At 39.9% G+C, this 20,662-nt stretch overlaps 1 protein-coding gene across 3 annotated transcripts in view; it reads right to left on the bottom strand.

The window, feature by feature from the left end:
• Positions 1 to 20,662, bottom strand: part of ARFIP1 (ARF interacting protein 1) — a 189,036-nt gene that overhangs the window by 93,020 nt on the left and 75,354 nt on the right. For all 3 annotated transcript variants that reach the window (XM_077477052.1, XM_077477053.1, XM_077477054.1), the window contains one exon: positions 1,203 to 1,308. In XM_077477052.1, coding sequence (XP_077333178.1) covers positions 1,203 to 1,308 — 106 coding nt within the window. The remainder of the gene's footprint in view (positions 1 to 1,202; positions 1,309 to 20,662) is intronic.

Raw genomic sequence — 20,662 nt, 5'->3', positions numbered from 1 at the left:
CATATCTGGAGGATTGGTGGGCATCCATGGTGCTGGCATCTGTGTAGATGGTGCTCGTGCCCTCTGCAAGCTGACCAATGAAGCTGGAAAAAGGGCAGACACTCCAGGCCTGAAAAGGAAAGAGGTTGATCCTCCAGATATGTGACAGTATATTTCTAAATATAAACTCACGCTAATGGAAACAACTAGGTGATAATAAATTGCAGCTACTGTACACAAGGTGCTAATCACTTGAATGAATGTGGATAAGAAAAAAACAGCACTCACAAAACATAATAATATTAGTGAAATAAACAAAAAAAGTCCAAATAAATAAAAATGAAGTGTTGATCCACAGTGGAGTCAGAGTAAGAAATTCTTTATAAACTTGCAGTAGTACAGTGACTCCCCCTTTTGTGTCCCCACTCACCAGAACAGGATGACCCCCAGCTTTGCAGTCCAGGGGTCACTTCAGGCTTATAAATGATATCCCACACACATGGATTGGTGTCAAAACATCAGATGATAGATTGATGTAGGAACATCAGATGATAGATTTGCAATAGAAGGCTCTCAGCAGGATAAGCAGGTAACCAGAAATAAAGAGAGGATGGACCAATAGTGAAGTACTGTTATGAAAATGATTTTAATGCGCATAGGGATCGGTACTTACAAAGACGCTTACAAAACAAGCATGGATAAAAAGCTGTAGATACAGGAAGCGGCCGCACATGGCGTGTGTTTCACAGACTGGAGCGACGTCAATCGGAAAAAGAAATTATGTCAATGCATTTTGCCCTTCCTTCAGGACCAGGATGATGCCCTGAGGAAGGGCAAAATGCATTGACATACTTTCCTGTTCAGATTGACATCACTTCCGGTCCATGGGACGCATGCCATGTACGGCCGCTTCCTTTATCTACAGCTTTTTATCCATGCTTGTTTTGTAAGCACCGATCCCTATGCGCAAAAAAAAAAAAAAAAATCAAAAAACAGTACTGCACTATTGGTCCATCCACTTTATTTCTGGGTACCTGCTTATCCTGCTGAGAACCTTCTATTGAAAATCTATCATCTGATGTTCCTACATCGATTTATCATCTGATGTTTTGACACCAATCCATGTGTGTGGGATATCATTTATAAGCCTGAAGTGACCCCTGGACTGCCAAGCTGGGGGTCATCCTGTCTACTTTTGAAGTTGATCCAAACAAGTGTCTTACCCGGATAAGGCGTGGCTTCGAATATTCCTTCTTTACCGTCATCAAAGCCATGAGTGATTCGAGTTTCAGAAAGGCCAAGTCCTGCTGGTACTGATCGTTTTAGTTCCTTCAAAGAAAAGTAAATAAAAAATAAAAATAACAAAGTTGGCTATTAGGACAGTACATAGAGCATTAATGTATGAGGAGAGTGTTAATCAAAAGACAATAAACACATCTAAGCCTAAGCTTCCCCATAAGGATTTTCAACTATTCTCCCATCATCAGCTAACCTCACAAGTACCACGGTCACAAAACAATCAGCAATAATAAAGAAAACTGACGCTTTCTTTACAATTATTAAACACACACAAATACTATAACCAACAACGTCACCTTTTTAAAGCATATGCATGTATCTTCCATTTTAGACCTCATTAAGATATGGGACACCCTATTAAAGAGGAACTGCAGTCTGCTCACAATTTGTAATACAAACATCTTTGCCATTCTGAAGCCACTTTGAATAATATTGTATATATACTGTGATTCTGTATTTGCCAAATATGCTGCAGAAATCCCACTCCACTGAGTCTGGCTGCAGCCATTTTAACTGTGGGCAGCTGACGTTGCTGCCTGTTCACTTCCTGGATTTACACAGAAGCACACCTCAAGCTCTGCAGCCCTGAAGCGCTCATTGCCCCTCTTATGACTTACCCCCTTCCCTTCCTGGCAAACGCTTATGAGAGTGAGAAAGCTGTGTATGATATCATAAGCGTAGGATAATGACCAGACAAGAAACAGGAAGTGGGCTGTATAAGGTATTACTGGCAGGAAAAAAAAAAGTTTTACTATCTAAAGTTAAAACAACAAGGGCAGAGGATTTAATAGAAAGATGATAAAACGACTGAATAAAAACAAACAAACAGTATGCTATAGAAATATTGTGTTTTATTTCACGCTTCAATTTCTATGATAAATATACATGTAAGCGGGGAGTTATTTTACAAAGTGATATGACATGCCATGTGCCAAATATGTGATTTAGTGATTCATTAGTGAAACGAATCCTAAAACAAAATGGGTAAAGATTGTTATGCTTTATACTGTGTATAGCCAATGTATGTTATGTGCTCCAAAACAGTACAAAATACTTTAATTTACAAACAAGTCAGCAAAATAGCTTTCATATAATTAAATTACATGTATGCCTAGATTTATGAGATTAGAGCTAACGGATATTCGGCATTCTTCCATCCAGTTAGTTTTGCAACATCTCATCATAGGCAGGTGTGGTAGAACAATAGAACGACAATAGCTGCATCCAGTAGAGCCAACATCCACATCAAAAATCAGACAGGAACTTGGGAAAACAAAGTGATCATTTCTAAAGCAAGAAAAATGCAACATGGCATACAGGGTGGCACATAAGACAAATTCACCACTAATGCAACTAGTGTATACTATATTTTATTAACAGAATGTATAGATGAATAATATAACAAGAACGCAAAGCAAGGCAGCCTATACATTAGACAGGGCTTTTTTTTGTTCAGCCAGTGGTTATAATGGAAAAAAAACTAACTTGATTCCTCTTGATGAGCTATTGTGTTCTGACAGTGGGGAGACTTCACTGGTGTCAGAATACACTGATCAGTGTTGCAGGCTGGTAGTTGCCAACAAGGTAATTATATAGAGGTCAATTGGTAGATTCAAAATTTTAATACAGGTATGGCCAGCATAACCTCTTCACAACTGCACTATAGCCAAATGACAGCTACAGCGCAATTGCACATTGCCTGGAGGGCGTCATATGACGGTCAGTGGGCACAGATTGGCAGTGCGAACCAGTTCGGTCAGTTAGTGCCCACCAGTGCTGCCAAATCAGTGACAACTATCAGCGCCCACCTCATCAGTGCAGCCTCATCAGCACCCATTAGTGAAGGGGAAAAAATGGACTTAGTTTCGGTTATAAAATTTTGTAAATAAGAAAAATATTTTTCATTTGTTTAGCAAAAAATAAAACACCTAATGGCAATTAAATACCACCAAAAGAAAGCTATGTCTCAAAAAAAAAAAATAAAAAAAAAAAATTATAAGAATGTTGTTTGGGTACAGTGTTGCATGACCGCAATTGTAATTCAAAGTGTAACAGCACTGAAAACTGAAAATTGGTCTGGGCAGGAAGGGGCTAAAAGTGCCCAGTCAATCATTGCTAGCGTAACGAAGTTAAAAAAAAAAAAAAAAAAAAAAAAGAAGACGACTCATCTCATCTATAGTCAGTTTCCAAATTATACTATTTGTGAACATCTGCAAATGTACAGTGCCTTGAAAAAGAACTCCACACACCTTGAAATTTTCCACATTTTGTCATGTTACAACCAAAAATGTAAATTAATTTTATAGGGATTGTGTTTGATAGACCAACACAAAGTGACATATAATTGCGAAGGAAGGAAAAAGATAAATGTTTTCAATATTTTTAACAATTAAAAATGTGTGAAAAGTGTAGCATGCATTTGTATTCAGAGTAAAAGTAGTGCTGCACTGTATAAATAACATAATAGAATAAAGTGCAAAGAGTGCTCTAAGGTAAATGCACTAAAAACGCACTGATAGGCAAGGCATGTAAACTTCAACACAAGATAAAGTGCATGTGAATTGACACAAGCATGTAGTAAAGTGCATAGATCACACATAGGTCATTTTTGATCCTAAATAGGCCAATGCGAGCAAGTGACAGTGATAGTGAATCGATACAGTGAGATAATCCAATAAAATAAAATATAAAAATCAAAATGAAATATAAAAATGGTATATCAAGGTGAATAAATGTGTCCGTGAAAAAGGATATTTTGGGACGTGTACAAGGGGGGGACACAACGGTTCCATGCATTAGATACATTTACATGCTGTTACCTTACAGCAGTAAGGTAAAGGGACACCTATACACCTAGAGGATAAGAAGCCATGTGTCGCCAGAAGCCACCTGTCACTAGCACTTCACCATAGAAAGTGATCACCAGCACTTTATATTCGTTAGATATACAGTCACTAACAATTCTGCACCATACTATAAAATCTGGAAACTGAACTTTTTCACGCACACATTTATTCACCTTGATTTATCATTTTTATATTTCTTTTGATTTTTATATTTTATTTTGTATTTTATTGGATTATCTCACTGTATCAATTGACTATCACTGTGACTTGCTCGCATTGGCCTATTTAGGATCAACAATGACCTATGTGTGATCTATGCACTTTACTAAAAGCTTAAAGTGGTTGTAAACCCTTACAAACCACTTTGACCTACAGGTAAGCCTAGATTAAGGCTTACCTTTAAGTCCAAGAAATATCTCCTAAACCTAAATGGTTTAGAAGTTATTCACTAAAAGACAGTCACCGCTGTCTACGGAGCATGCGCCGTATACAGTGGCGTGTAGGCGCACTATCGCCGTTAGCAGCATGCCGTTGCTAACAGCGATATGCCGTTCGTGGCAGCTCCCATGTGACGTCATCACTGCTCCAGCATTGTGAGTGGCCGGAGCAGAGATACCCGGAAGAAGATGGACGCTCCGTACTACAGGGGTCAGCGGTGACAACGCTAGCTCCTGTGTCAGGTAAGTCACACATAATGGGCTACTATGCGATGCATAGTAGCCCATTATGCTTTACCTTTGCAGGGAGACAAAGAAAGAAGGGTTTACTTTAGGGCTGAAACAAGTAATCGATTAATCTGCCAGTAACATAATAGGTTAAAAAAAACTAAAATGAGCCCTTTATAGTACAAAAAGAGCAAATAATTGCTAATGTAAATATTACTTTCAGTAGTGATTATCTGCTTTTTCTACTATAAAGGGCTAATTTTAGTTTTTTTTAACCCCATTATGTTACTAAACGTGTTAGACCTGGTTCACATCTATGTGCTTATTGGTGCTTTTTGCAGAAATGCACTACAGTTCATTTACATGGTTTCCTATGGGACACGTTCACATCTGAAAGGGTCAGGGACTTTTAACGCGAAATGGTGCTTTATTGGTTCAATATATTTCATTGGAGAAGCTGCAGAAAAGAATGTAATGCGTTTTTGCAGCAATTTGTGTTTTTTAATCTGCCCAAAAAAAAAAAAAAAATACAAATTGCAGTAAAATCACGTGCGCTAAAAACAAAAATGCACACCAAAAGGCACTGCAGAAACAGGTCAAAAGCCAACTGCATAGGTGTGTATCGAGCCTTATGCTGGTCACACGGATCCATTTTTGGATGAGAATATTCAGACAAAAAAATCTTTGTACATTCGCTGAATGAAAGAATTTTGTTTGAAATTTTCACTTTTTTTTAAAATGAATGTAATATCTGAACGAAAACTACATACACTGTCTGAAATTTCCTTTGACTAAGAAGTTTTCTATTTCTAAATTTTCCCGTCACTGTGGCTGAAAATGAACGTCAATATGACCCCCTTTTTTTTTTTAAAGGTTATTTACCGATTAATCGAAAACAATAAATCGGCCAACTAATCAATTATGAAAATAATCGTTAGTTGCAGCCTTAGCTTACTTCATCTTTAAGCTTATATGTGTCAATTCACATGCACTTTATCTTGTGTTGAAATTTACATGCGTTGCCTTTTATCAGTGCGTTTTTAGTGTATTTATCTTAGAGCACTCTTTGCACTTTATTCTATTATTTATACAGCGCAGCACTACTTTTACTCCATCTGAATACAAAAAGGGTTCAAATTTTCTAGCAAAAAAAGTAATAATTTTTCAAATAAGTGTCAAAAAGGGCTTTGTCTTCTAGTGGTAAGAAGCATCTAATATTGTGCATGAAATACCAGGACAGTTCAAAACCTCCCGAAATAACCCCCTTTTGGAAAGTAGACACCCAAGCCATTTGCTGAGTGGCATGTTAAGCCCATGGAATATTTTATATTTTGCCCCAAGTTTCAGGAAAATGACAATACATTTTTTTCCCCCCACAATGTTGTCAATGTGTGTGATTTTTTGGGAACCTGAAAACCAAGCGCAGCCTTCAGGCTTTCTATTGGCATAAAATGGTGATTTCACGCCTCACTACCCATCACACTTGAAAACGTCAAGATAGCACATAACCCCCGCAAAAATAACCCATTTTGGAAAGTAGACACCCCAAGCTATTTGCTAAGAGGCATAGGGAGCATTTTGCAGTTGTCATTTGTTTTTGAAAATTAAGAAAAGGGGAAAAAGAACTAAAGAATAAAACTGTGTGACAAAAAGGGAGATCTGCAAAATACTCAACTAGATATGCCCATGGCATGTTTGAGCAATATATAATTGCAGTGACAACTTCGTTTTTTAATGTCTTTTATTAATCACTTATGTTAAACACAATATTCAATGTGCTCAATAAGCAAACATGAGGAAGAAGATGCTCTGGTCAGATGAGACCAAAATTGAACTTTTTGGCCTAAAAGCAAAAAACTATGTGTGCCGGAAAAATAACACTGCACATCATCCTGAACACACCACTGTGAAACATGGGGGTGGCAGAATCATGTTGTGGGGATGCTTTTCTTCAGCAGGTACAGAGAAGCCTGTCAGTTAATGAGAAGATGGATAAAGACAAATACAGGGCAATCCTAGAAGAAAACTTGGAGTCTGCAAAGGATATGAGACTGGGGCAGATTGACCTTCCGGGTGGACAACAACCCTAAACATCCAGCCAGAGCTACAATGGAATGGTTTAGATCAAAGCATATTCATGTGTTAGAATGGTCCAGCCAAAGTCCAGACGTATATACAATTGAGAATCTGTGGCAAGACTTGAAACTTGCTGTTCACTCCATCCGATCTGACAGAGCTTGAGCTATTTTGCAAAGAGGAATGGGCAAAAATGTCACTCTATATGTGCAAAGCTGGTAGAGACATCCCCAAAAAGACTTACAGCCAAAGCTGGTTCTACAAAGTATTGACTCAGGGGGCTGAATAACAAAAAGCTGCTAATTCTACAATCTGACAAATTGAGCTAAAAGTAAAAAGTGCAACGCTATAAGTGAGACATGCGTAAATATGAATCCACAAATAATGTATATATACGCACAATTCCAACAATGTTAGTGCAAAGTGAATAAGTATATATAAATGTGTAGAGCAACTATTAGTATTGGCTTACACCAATAACAAGTGCAAATGTGCTAGTGCAAACAAGTCATAAATGCAAATCAAATGGCAATGGCCATTGAAAGTTCAAACAGTTCAAATGTAGTGAGTGGGCAGACAATGGGGCTCTGCTATGGAAGATGGAAAGATCACCAACATCCAAACTTAACAGTTCATAGAAAGGTTGAATACAAGCGCACACCACACTTTTCAGAGATTTGTAAAAAAAGACAGGGGAAAAAAAAGAAAGGGGAAAAACAAAACAAAAACAAAAAAAAACGCAAAACCATTTATGATTTTCCTTCCACTTCACAATCATGTGGCACTTTAATTGGTATTCTATATGATAGACCAACACAAATACATTTACGTTTTTGGTTGTAACATGAGAAAATGTGGAAAATTTCAAGAGGTGTGAATACTTTTTCAAAGCACTGTAATTGTGCCCAAGCAGTTTTTTGAAAATCTGGCCTTTTTTCTTGAAATCCTACTGAAAAACAGCAGTGCATACCCTGTGCCTACAGTCTCAGCCATATATCTGCAAAATTTAATTCTAAGGCACCAATGGCCCTGGCTACTAGTCTTGGTGGCAAAGATGGCCACCTCCACACAGACAAATGGCACAGAAGGTCAGAAGAAGGGGGGGAGAAAAGAAAAATCAGATGCAGGCAGCCTAAATACAACATTGGTAAATAATTCTCTTTGCCGTTTTTGAGCACAGAGCTTGTACAGATCCTCTTTAAACATCACAAAAGACTTATCCCAGAGCAGTCAGTTAAGTTAACATGCAGAAAACTTTTTATGACCACCTACAACAATAAAACACAATGAAGACTAATTGATTTCCTTCTACAAATACTACAAAGGCAATTCATTTTCTTTTGCAGCTCTCTCCTTCCCAGGAGAATAAAAGAGGTCACTAGTCTGGGATGCAGGAGAACAACATAAATGTCATCTGACATCTGTGCATTCATGCTACACACCAAAACGCAGATCTAAGTCTAGCAAAAAGAAATGTAATGTCATAATAAGCTAAAGCAAGTCTCCAGTGCACTAAACTTGAAAAGCAAATATGGAATAGATAAGTTAGATGTATAAAAAGTGAATTTTATTTCTAGACCTACCAAGTGCAAATCTAAAACACATCCCGAGAAGCAGCCATTGCAGCTTAAAAAAAGTTAAAATGAAAAAACCTGCAGCTACCATCCAGCTTTAATTTAATTAAAAGTAAGTGTTTTCATCCATGCTCTTACTGATTTAACTAGAAGGGACAGCATTACAGCCCTGGTCAATTTACTCCCCCACCCCCCATCAAGTTTAGGGGCCCTTTTTACAAACCATACAACTACTCTAAGAAGTGGGTCTTCCTGATATATCGCTTTACTACAAAGGTACGGCCCTGGTGAGGATTTTGAATTGGCATCATATCATCACAACTAACGGTTGGGTACCTGTAGAAAAAATTATGGCGGGTAGAAATCTGGCAGGGGCAACATGGATCCTGTCAGCTGACAGGGGACTCACGAATTGGAGGTCTACCTTGACTTTGTGTTTTCAAACGATTTTATTGAGAGAAAAAAAATTACCATACATAACGAGTAACAACATCCTTCAATATAAAGGGTATAACATACGGCTATCAATGAGCAGCATACAATATATCACAATCTTGGAGCGTGATCTACCTAAACTTGGATTCATTTGATGTATGCTAGGTGAAAGGGAATCATGAAGGATATTCCTACTGAGGTGAGCAAAAAACAATAAGGAAACAGAACCATTAAATTAAATACGGTTAGTCTTGAAGCCTGAACAAAAACCAGGGATTCCATTTTGTATAAAAAAAAAAAAAAAACAGGGATAGAATCGTGTAGGGTATAGAAAATTTGGTCTATGCGTGACACAACCTGCCTAAAAGTGACCAAGGGTGTCTTACATTGTAAAGCGATGGTCTAATGCATGGCAGTACAGATTGAGTGAATCAACCTCACCAGGGGTTTGGGGGTGTCTGGAATAGGAGACAGTGTTGCTGCATTAGGATTATAGATTTCCCAGCTAATTTGTCGATCATTTCAAAAACCTCTTTCCAGGTTGGTTGAATTTTTTCACAATCCCAGAATATGTGCCTATGGGTGCCTAAGTGATTGCAACCCCTAAAACAACTAGGAGAAATTTTTGGTTAGATTTTATGCAGGCGTAAAGGTGTGTAGTACCACTGTCATCAACTGAATAGCCGTCTTCCTAATTGTTAATGATTTTGTAAACTTAGACATGTTTCGCCAGTCCTTCTCCCAATCCAATACCTCTTCCTCCAGCTCTAGTTCCTGCTCCCATTGGGATCTATATTTTAAATGTGCATTTCTATTGATTCTAATAATTTGTAAACTCCTGATACAAGTCCTTTTTGGAGAGGGGAGTTGTGGCATATGTCCTTGAAGAGCATAGTAGATTCTAGGGTGGACTAGTTAGTGTTTAAGAAAAAAAAGTGTTGAATTTGTAGGAAGCAAAAGTATTCCCTGTCTGGGATATGGTATCGGGACTGTAGGTCTAGGCATGTGGTAAATTTCATCCCAACAAGGAAATCACCAAGTGTAGCCAGTTTACGCTTGGTCCAGATACGGGAGGAATCTGGATAATCCTATGCCAGAGGGAATCTAGGGTCACCGAGATAAGAGGCCCCTAAGGGTGTTTGTGAGACAAGGTTATATTTGGTCTTGTATTGATTCCAAAGTCGTAGACCTACAGCAACGATTTGGTGTTTTTGAGCCAGTTCCTGAGTGAACTGATTTGAGGACATCAGCCCAGGAAGATACAGGGGGGTGATAGAGTCGCTTTCAAATTTGACCCAGGGGACCTTGGAGTTCCTAATGTTTCATTGGGCTTGTTGCGTGTATCTGCTGGCTAAGTAGTAAAGCCCTATTTGAGGGACACCCAGACCTCCCCCTTTTTTTTTTTTTTTTTTTTATTTAATACAAGGAAGACCAGGGTACATGAATCAGTACAACCAAAAGTACAGAAAACAATACAACTGCAAAATAAACAAACGGCAACATTTCTATACCCATGTAGGCATGACGCCCTTCGTTAAGGTCTCACCGCTAGGGAAGTCTAGAGGGTAGGATCAGTTTGACACATATAGTTCCCGCGGCCGACACCGTCTCCTCCAGGGAGGTGAACAGCCTGTCCACGTGCGGGTGAGCAGCAATGTATCTGACCATGCACACGTGGTGCCTCCTTTTTTATATTTTTTGTTTTTTATTTTGTAATCTCAAACTCTCCCTACAGCGGTCCTCCCAGGGATACTAAAAGACCGGAGGAGGTCCGCTGAGCAAGAGTGTAACCTAGCAAAAGGGACAGGCCAGTAAAAGAGGAGGAAGGGGGGGAAGGGAGAAGGGGGGAAAGAGGGTAGGTAAGAAGGATTCTGTAGCAATAGGTCATCATTCAGCGCTCCTGAGAGCACGACCTTCAGTGGAATACCTGAAGGCATTCCATGCCTGCCATGTCTTAGAGTACGCTTCCTGTCGGTGTTGGCTGGTGAGGATCAGGTCCTCCAGCCTGCTGATGTCATCTACTTTGTGTAGCCATTGAGCGACAGTCGGCGGGTTAGAGGATTTCCAGTTGAGAGGTATGCACGCCTTAGCAGCATCCAGTAGGTGTCGTATCACGGATCTGCCATATTTCCGGGCAGGAATATCCGTCATATGAAAAAGAAAATAGGCAGGTGAAAACGGCACTTCCCTGTCAGTGAATGTCTGGGTAATGCGCCACACCTCTCTCCAGAAATTATGTAATCGGGGGCAGGACCAGAATATATGCAGGAGGGTACCTTCTTCTGAGTGGCACCTCCAACATCTGTCCAAGGTCGTCGGGAAGATCTTGTGCAGGAGAGCGGGAGTTCTATACCAGCGGGAGATAATTTTAAAGTTTGTTTCCTGTTGTCCAGTGCATAGTGAGGATTTGTGGGTGTAATTGATTATTTGTCGCTTCTGACTGTCTGTGAAGGTGACCGCAAGGTCCTCTTCCCACTTGGCAAGATATGGGGGCTGGAAATCCCTTGGGGGTTCAATCAACATTTCATATGCCATAGACAATGTGTGGGCGAGGGTCCCGGTCTCTGTGCAGAGCTTCTCCAGGCAGGTAAGGGGTCTCTGTGAGACCTCCCCCTTTTGCAGAGAGGTATAGAACTTCTTTGGTGAATCTAGGGGGCTTGTCCAGCCAGATAAATTTGTTGATGTGGACCTGGAGGTTGAGTAAATAGGTTTTAGAGAGTCTAATCAGGAGGGAACAAAACAGGTACAATAACCTGGGGAGAATTATTTTGAGGGCGGTAATCCTACCTGTGAAGGGAATATGGAGAGGTGACCAAAGTTTAAGGGTTTTCTTCAATTTCGCAATCATTGGGGGTAGTTGACTTCAAAAAGTTTACCAAAATCTCCAGTAAGACCAACGCCCAGGTATGAGAGGTGGGTGTCCGCCAAGTGAGAGAGTATGTTTAAGTTGATTACGTTCTTCGGGTGGAAAACCAACATTGAGGGCCGCAGATTTCCCGACACTGATAGACAGTCCAGAGACCTTGGCAAAGTTTGATAGGGTTTGTGGTAGATTAGATGGGGAAATTAGAGGGTTAGTGTGAAACATCAGTACGTCGTCCGCGTACATACAAAATTTGTAGGCTGAAGGGCCTTTGGTGTAGCCGGATACGTCTGGGTGTTTTAATATAGCAATGGCTAGGGGTTCTAATGCAAAAAAAAAAAAAAAAAAATAAAAAATAATTAAAGGGGAGAGTGGACACCCCTGTCTAGTGCCCCTACCTAGTTGAAAAAAGTCAGTTACATACTGGGAGCTTGATCCAGGTTTTTGAGTTTTGATAAAGGGCCTGAAATGCATAAAAGAATTCACCCTGAAAGCCCATGCGTTGTAGGATAATATTTATATATCACCAGGAGACAAACGCCTTTTGTATATCTAAACTAAGCAAAAGGAGTTTCCGGGAAGATAAATTTGCATCTTGGATAATGTCTGCTGCTAGACATATGTTGTCTGTAATTAATCTATGTGGAATAAAGCCAGATTGAAAAGGGGATACAAGAGAAGGAATTATTCTTGCCAATCTATCCGCTAAAATTCTACTAAATATTTTTAAGTCATTGTTAATGACGGAATGGGCCTACAGTTTTGGGGAACTGTATGATTCTTGTTAGGTTTTGGTATTAGGGACATATTCGCCAATGGTATCTCTTCAGGAAAGCTACCCCCTTGCAATACCCAGTTGAATAATTTAACCAATCTAGGGGCTAGAGAAGCGGATAATTTTTTATAATATATTGAAGAAAAGCCATTTGGGCCTGGGGCAGAACCTATCTTTAGGGATTTAATTACATGCAAGACCTCAGAGATGGTGATTGGGGGTGTTAAGCGACCCTAGCTGTGAGGCAGAAAGCCTAGGTATGGGAATATCATGAAAAAAAAATAAAAAATCCTCGGCTGGTGAAAGCGTAGAATGCCCCAGTGCCAGGAGGGTTGAATAAAAGTGTTCAAAATTTTTTAGAGCTTCTTTTGGGTGTGAAGTTACTAGACCTGCTCCAGTAGCTAGTTTGTAGACATGGGGGCGGATTGATTTTATTTTCTTGCAAATAGGGTAGTAGAAGTATTATTGTTAAGCAAATATTTGGCCTTAGACCATCTACGGTCTACCTCGACTTGATACGTTTGCTGTGTGGGACTGAATAAATGGGGCATATCACTTTGCTTCTTCACCGTCTACCTTGGCACCCTTCGGAAAGTTTCCATGGTTTCTGCAAGGTGAAGACGTACGCTTTTTCCGATCTTGGGCGAATGACGGGGATATAATTTGCACTAAATTTGTGCCCCAGGGTAAACTACTACCACTTAACGTCCTCCAGTATCTTTATGGTACTTTTCCACTAGCGGAATGGAGATACCGCCAGTTGGCAGACTTTATTTAATAGCCTAAAACAGGACCTACAGCCACAAGACTCTTCATCTCTGTTTGAATCCCTGTAGGTGAGGCTTACAGAATCAGGGCATCTCCTTTCACTCATGTACAAGCTTGTGTTGAGTGTGCAATCAACGTCCACCCCTACTTTATTAGAGAATGGGAGCGAGAGCTGGGCTTGGAATTTACTCCACCTCAAATCCAAAAAATGCTCGCACTGACGCATTCTGCCTCCATTAGCACATGCATTCAAGAAAACTCTTAAACCCCATACACACTATCAGATTATTTGCCGATTTTTGTCTTCCGATTTACCAAAACCATGTAGTGCAAGGGCCTGACTGATTGCATACACATTGAAACTCCTAAGGTTTGACCTCATATTATATGGTTTTGGTAAATCTGAAGGAAAAAAAATCTGTAGAAAATCTTATAGTGTGTATGGGGCTTTACAAATTTCTTACTAGATGGTATAGAACCCCTTCCCGTCAAGAAAAGAGGTTTCCTACAGACTATTTTTGCATCTCTGGTGGTCATGTCCTAAGATCGGGGCCTTTTGGGAAGCTGTCAAGGTTGGATGTATTACTCCTCTGAGATAACCGAGACAGATGTTTGTTTGACATGGTGCAAATCCATACCTAGTAGCCCCAAGGACTTTTATTGAGGATCACTTGAAAGATATGACCCCCGGGCCTATCCTTAGAATAGATCATTTTCCTCCTTTTTCCTTCTTTTACCCTGTTACTCATCTTTCTCTTCTGTTACCTGGATGTTACAATGGCTTGCATACATCTTATTCCTATCACTAGCTTAGATATATTGATGATTGTACACTACTGCTTTAGCTGGTATTAACTGTACAGTGTATTAGACTAAACTAATTTGTTTTTCTGACATAGAAGATGTTTTTATTGCACTGTCCTGTTTTGTAGTTTTGCAAACTTTAATAAAACATGATTACAACAAAAAAAAAAAAAAAAAAAAAAAAAAAAAAAAAAAAAAAATCACACAACAGTGCTTGGGCATGCAAAAAAGGGAGCTTAGGTCTCCAGATCTATTTTGCGGAATAAAAAAAAAAAAAAAAAAAAAAAAAAAAAAAAAAAAGTGCATCATATCCAAACCCTTTATGGCTTACCTGTAAAATTCCATATTTAACGACGGTACAGGACAAAAGCTGCATATTCATAGACCCTGGGTTAAAAGGCTGCTACCTTCATGTGTTTGGATACTGGCAGAATTTTCCCTAACTTTTGAACGTGAAGGTAATCGTTTAGAGTTTTAAGGTCCTGTATAGGGGGAAAAAAAAACAAAAAACTATTCTGTTGGATTTTTGCACCATGAATAGGTTTAAACAGAACCCTTTAAACATGTCTCCCAGAGGGACTGGAACAACCACGCCCTGGGACAAGAGGTGCTTTGGAGCTGTCTGCAAATCTGACTACCTCACATAATTTTCTCTCCTCTCAAACCAACAAAAATCTTTAAGGACAGAATTTTGAGCCAATGATTGAACCCACGGATTTGGGACATCTATGACCCAGAGAAACACACTGTGTGCATCCAGCAGAGATTACTACAGGTAATCTCTGGCTGTGCAAACAACCACAAATAGCTTGCAACTTGTCACTGAAATGTACAGGCTTAGTGGTTGCAGATTCTGGCCTCTGCTATTTACACCGGCACAAAACGCCAGTGTGAATTAGTGTCTTAGTGCTCAGAGAGGTTTGAAATACAGGATCTTGCTGGTTGTTCATTGCCTTAGCCCAATTAACTGTGGTCTGGCAAACCGAAATAGCAGCAATAGCTGGTTGCAGAGCTGGGCCTGCAAGAAAGCCTTTTAAAGTAAAATTGTAAAATTTCTGTCAGCAGAGCCATTAAATTAAGGAACATCTTCAAGCAGCACAGTTAGAAGCTTAAGAACAGAACAAAACACTTTTTAGTGAATTTTTTTTTCACTGCCAAATACAGTTCAGTAATGATTCTTCGAGAGGTGGAAATCCTTGTGTAAAAAGGGCAGTACAAAGTGCTATTGTGTCCTAGTAGATCATAAAAGTCTCCAGGCAGAAAGGGTGGTAAAAAAGTGCAACCTGCGGCATGATGTACCACATGAAACTACACACTAAATGGTGGTAAATTTTTACTGTCAAATTTAACAATGCTAAAAGTGAATCATTTTTATAATACATAATTTAATAGATACACTACAATGTTTAATGAAAGTTTTAAAGTAGATCACGTAACATTCAGGAAATCTGTAATAAAATGATAACTACATTATCTGTCCAATAAGACTAAACCTGTCTTATATGTCAATGTTGCTGATCGCTAAACAGGATCCAGGCCTTACCTCTCATGGTGGGCATACCCCAGAAGGGTCTTTAGGGTCTTCGGTTCCAAAGGAATCCAAAAGACAATTAGGTGTTGAATGATTATAGAATACTTAGTAAAATAATAAATAAAGCAAAAAAAGTTAAGCAAATAATTTTTGTAAGGGACAAGAGGTGTATCGCCTAATGACCTCAGCAAAAAAATGAGACCTCACACAGTTGAGTAGGGTTATAGGAGTATGCCCATGAGGCATGTCCCATCACCTGAGAGTACTAGCCTATAACCCAAGGTTTATGAATAACCAGCCCGTGTCCTGTACTGTACAATTAGGATAGATTTTCCTCCTGGATACTCCGTGCTATTGGACCGGTCCCCATTGTTTTTTTTTGTCCTTCCTCCAACGATCTAAGTTCCTAATGTCATCAAGATCGATACAGGGTCTATAACCAAACATTGGATGTGAGGACGCTGAGGGACAATCCAACTCTAGGAGCATGGAGGAGAGAAACTCCTGTTACTAATCAGACTCTCCCCCATACACCAGATGTGTTTCAAGCAGTTACTCAAGGAAGGAAGAATGTGGTTCTTCATTTGTTTTGTTTTTTTAGGCTCCCCCCCCCCTCTATTTTACCTGACCCAATCAGTAAACACACTTCCTGTCTGGCTGTGCATACTAGCACATTATGACATGAGCCTGCGGGGGGGGGGGGGTGACTTTTTTTAACCCGGTTTCCTAGTGCTTTAAGCTGGCTATTCATTACACAATATGGTTGTACAAATTTCCCTTTATATTTAGCAAAACCCTATAGTGTATATAACCTAAAACACTCTCAATTTGTATGCAGAGCAACTAGAGTCTGACAGCTGTAATATTTACTGTTGCTGAATAGGATAGAAAGCAACAGGAATGACAAAGACTGTGCAGAGGAAACAGGGGTTAGTGTACTATCTTATTTCCCTGTGAATTTTATCACCGCTATAACAGAAGCTCAGCTATTTTTCCAGGTAAAAAATTGCAGGAAAAATTTTTTTTTACATTTTTCAGGGTACCACTTATGTATACCATAGTTAACATCCCTAGATGTCCCCTAAAACATAGAAAATCTACACTTAGTAACACTGTAGGCCTGGGAGAGGCACTAACAGTTAATGAGGTACTGCTGCATGCACGTGTGGTGACAAACTTGACAGGAGGAGGGAGCTAAAATAATGACTTGGGGCCACTTCACACAGGCAGATCAGTTTTTCAGGCAGACTTTATCCGTTCCAATAAAAACAGACAAACTGGGATCAGTTTCTCCATCCGTCTGGCAGATTGGAGGGCAGTCGGGTGTAAATGGACGGGTGGTCTGTTTACATCCGACCACCCATAGGAAAGACACTGAGACGTATTCTGTATTGATTCACTGAAGTATAATAAAAAAAAAAAAACCCTTTACCAGTTCTATCAAAAATTTGAAAAAATAATAATTTGGGGTATAGATACCCTTTAAATTCTTTGGGGGAAAGCAGATCTGCAAAGCAGATATCCATAATGCAAACCAAAAATTAGATAAGTTTTCTTTGGGCCAAAAAAATAAAAATAAAAGACTGAGGTAGGCTCACAGATTGACTACTGCCAGGCTATCCTTATGTAACATGTTGCCTTCATAATATGCATTTTATGTATTTAATGAAGGCCAAAACACAAAGGGCACAAAACACACAGCACCTCATAGTAAGAAAAAACTTATACAGATTTCAAGTGCTGTGACATGGCTTACTACTGTGGTTTTGTAGCAAGCAATTGCAAGAGCGGCTTATAATAAGGACTGAGGGGAAAGATCCATGTCCCTTAAAAGAATTAAAAAATTGTTTACAGCAAGTCAAAAAATTTAATTTTCTTATTTGTACGTTAAAGAGACAGGATGAAGCATTTGGGTACATTGGAATGTCCAAATGCAACCCAACCGAGGTAGGCAGCACAGCAAACAAAAGACTATTAGCCCCAAAACAATCTTATCTACGAGTGGCACAAGAAAGGAATCTTTACAGGTTAAATACCAACAACTAAGACAAAGTGACAGCAACAAAAAAACACAATGCTGAATAGGGCAAGACAGAAATATCCCTAATAGGTTCAAAAGGACACTTACAGAAGAACCGTCAGAACATCCTGCACAAAGATATTCACTAAGGGGTTATCGGCACAAGGTTTATGATAAAGAACATCTAAGCAGAGATTGGACTCTAATGGTATTAAAGTCAAAACGCTGATCCAGACCAGACTGGGCAAAAAAAAAAAAAAAAAGACAGGATTCATCCCACAGTGAACATAGTGGTATGGAATTTCCTTTTCTCGCACCAAGAGAAACAGACTTTCAGGGAGTGATAATAGACTTTTCTAGTATTCTATTTTCTAGCTCTTAAGAATATAGGAATGGCCTAATTAAAAAACAGACTCTTGTCCCTTAGATCTGCTAAAACCAGTGACAGAAGCAGACCAGAAGTAAACCAGCCCACGAGACAGAAGGTCCTGGTGATGTGGGAGGGCTCAAAGAGAGCCTGCCATAAGCTTGACAAAGACAATGTACTATATCCTCCTTGGCCAGTTTGATGCAATGAGAATTACTGGAATGTCCTCTACCTTAAGTAGACGAGGAAGGAGTTTTTAAGGAAGAAAGGCACATATTAGGTGCAACCGATACCATGGAGTCAACAGAGCATCTGCTGCAAAACACTAAAAAGAGGGGTAGGAACTCTGTGTCCTGTGATGTATTTCAAAAGAAAAGGATTTTACAGGTAAGCCATTATCAAAATCCTAATTTTCTTTAATCATACATCTTGGGACACAGAACCATAGTAATTACTATGTGTGATGTCCCAGAGCAATGCCAACTGAGGGGAGGGAGACAACCAAAGTACGGCACCATGAGAACAGAGGATTTATACTGCTACCTGCAGTACACTGCGCCCAAAGGATACATAAACATGTCTTTTTACATCCAAAAAAGGATCATATCGGGTGAAAAAAAGGCTGTTTTTTAATGCAGAGAAAACTAAATTCAAGTCCCAAGTGGTCAGGGGTTACCTAACCAGAGATTAAGCCATGTTACTCCTGAATAAAGTTACGAACCAAAGAATGCGACATGGTCGTTGAAATAATACGGCTGAAACCTGTCCTTCGAAAGCACTCAAGGCCAGCTTTATTTCTCACCCCATCTGCATAAAGTCAAGGATTCTACCTTTGACCCATTTCCTGGGGCGCAGCTCCTGGTTTCACACCAGGAGACATATGTTTCCCAGACGCCATAATATATCATTATGGAGGCCAGCTCCCTTGCATTAACCAAGGTAGAAAACTACTGAACCTGACAGCCCACACTTCTTCAGTGTGGGTCTCAACAGCCAAATCGTTAAATTTAGCGTTTCTAAAGTGGGATGAACCTCTGGACCTTGCGAAAGAAGGTCTGGCCGTGATGGTAGAGTTCATGGGTCCTCTACTGCCATCTTTACGACCTCTGCATACCAAGATATCCTGGGCCCAGCTGGGGGTCACAAGAACCAACAACTTCCCTTCCTGCTTGAATCTGCAAAGAGGTCATGGACGCAGGCAGAATAGGAGGCAATGCATAAATCAGCAAGAACTGATTCCATGGGAATAGCAAGGCATGCTAGCGGATCCTTTGTTCTTGACACAATGTTGTTGACTTCTTTGTTGAATCCTGGACGCAAACAGATCTATGTCTGGTATACCCCAGCTTTGACATATTGACAGGAAGTTATCGGGGTGAAGGAACCATTCTACCGGGAACAACTGCTGGCGACTCAAGTAGTCCACCTGCCAATTTTCTATTCCTAGAATGAAGATTGCTGATAGGCAAAGCACATTGTTTTCTGCCGAAGATAGGATACGATTCACTTTTCTCTGGGCCTCACAACGTCTTGTGCCCCCTTGGTGATTGATATAGGCCATTGCTGTGGCATTGATGGATTGAATCCTGGCAGGACAATACCATAAACTGAACGTTCAGGCCCTCAGGACCAAGTGCTCTGCCTGAATTTCTTAACTGTTATTGGGCAAGGGCCCAGGGGTGTCCAAACCTGTTTTTTTAAAGAGAGCCAGATTTGATGAAGTGAACATGGGTGAAGGCTGACCATTTTGCCTGACATTCTTTGAACCATTAAAATTTGGGTCGAATTCGGTCGTCCAAGCACTAATACACTGCCCAACAAGAATTCTCTTGCCTTTGTCGCACTCGTTCCCGACACACAGATGAAAGCTCTGCTCCTTAGGGGTACCGTTAATTCTTATTGGAACCCCACACATTGGAATTAAAAGTAACATACACACAGACACATGCACACAAATGCAGACACAAATGCAGACACATACAGACAAACGCACGCACAAACATATACACGCACACACAGACAGACACGCATACACACAGACAGACACGCATACACACAGACAGACACGCATACACACAGACATGCACGATTGGCCCGCAGACCGGACTTTGGACATGCCTGGGCAAGGCCATTTCTGATCTGGGCCACTTCTCTTGGACAGTTGCCTCTTTCAGGACTGTTCCCCAACCTAAACTAAAAAAGTTGGCATTAGTTGTTAGCATTTCCCAGGTAACTGAAGGAAGGATTTTCCCCTTGCACCGGCACGCCCAGCCTATAGCACCTGGAATTTCCAGGTGGTTTTTCATCCGGATACTAACCAGGTCCGACCCTGCTTAGCCGTCAAGATCAGATGAGATCGGGAGCTATGAGAGTCATGTGGCCGTAGGCTTTGGAGTCAGACACATTGGGACAAAAACAAAAAAACGTGCTGACCCAAAGTATTGATCCTAACACAAAGCAAATATCAAGAATAAATAGATAAAATAAAAAATAAAATCTAAAAATAGGAAGCAGAAATGTGGGATTAGCACAATAAAAATGATAACAAAAGAAAACGGCGCCACACAAAATAAAGAAAAAATTAGAAATTAATAGTGAAATATTCAAGCAATGGAAAACAGATATTGTACAGTAAAGTCAAAATCTCAGTGACTTAATAG

This window comes from Lithobates pipiens, unplaced genomic scaffold (assembly GCF_037356315.1).
Source record: "Lithobates pipiens isolate NorthernLeopardFrog02 unplaced genomic scaffold, aLitPip1_a1.2 Scaffold_13, whole genome shotgun sequence".
NCBI classification, from domain to species: Eukaryota; Metazoa; Chordata; class Amphibia; order Anura; family Ranidae; genus Lithobates; species Lithobates pipiens.
The sequence above is the reverse complement of the archived record's forward strand: the minus strand, read 5'-3'. Positions and strand labels throughout refer to the sequence as shown.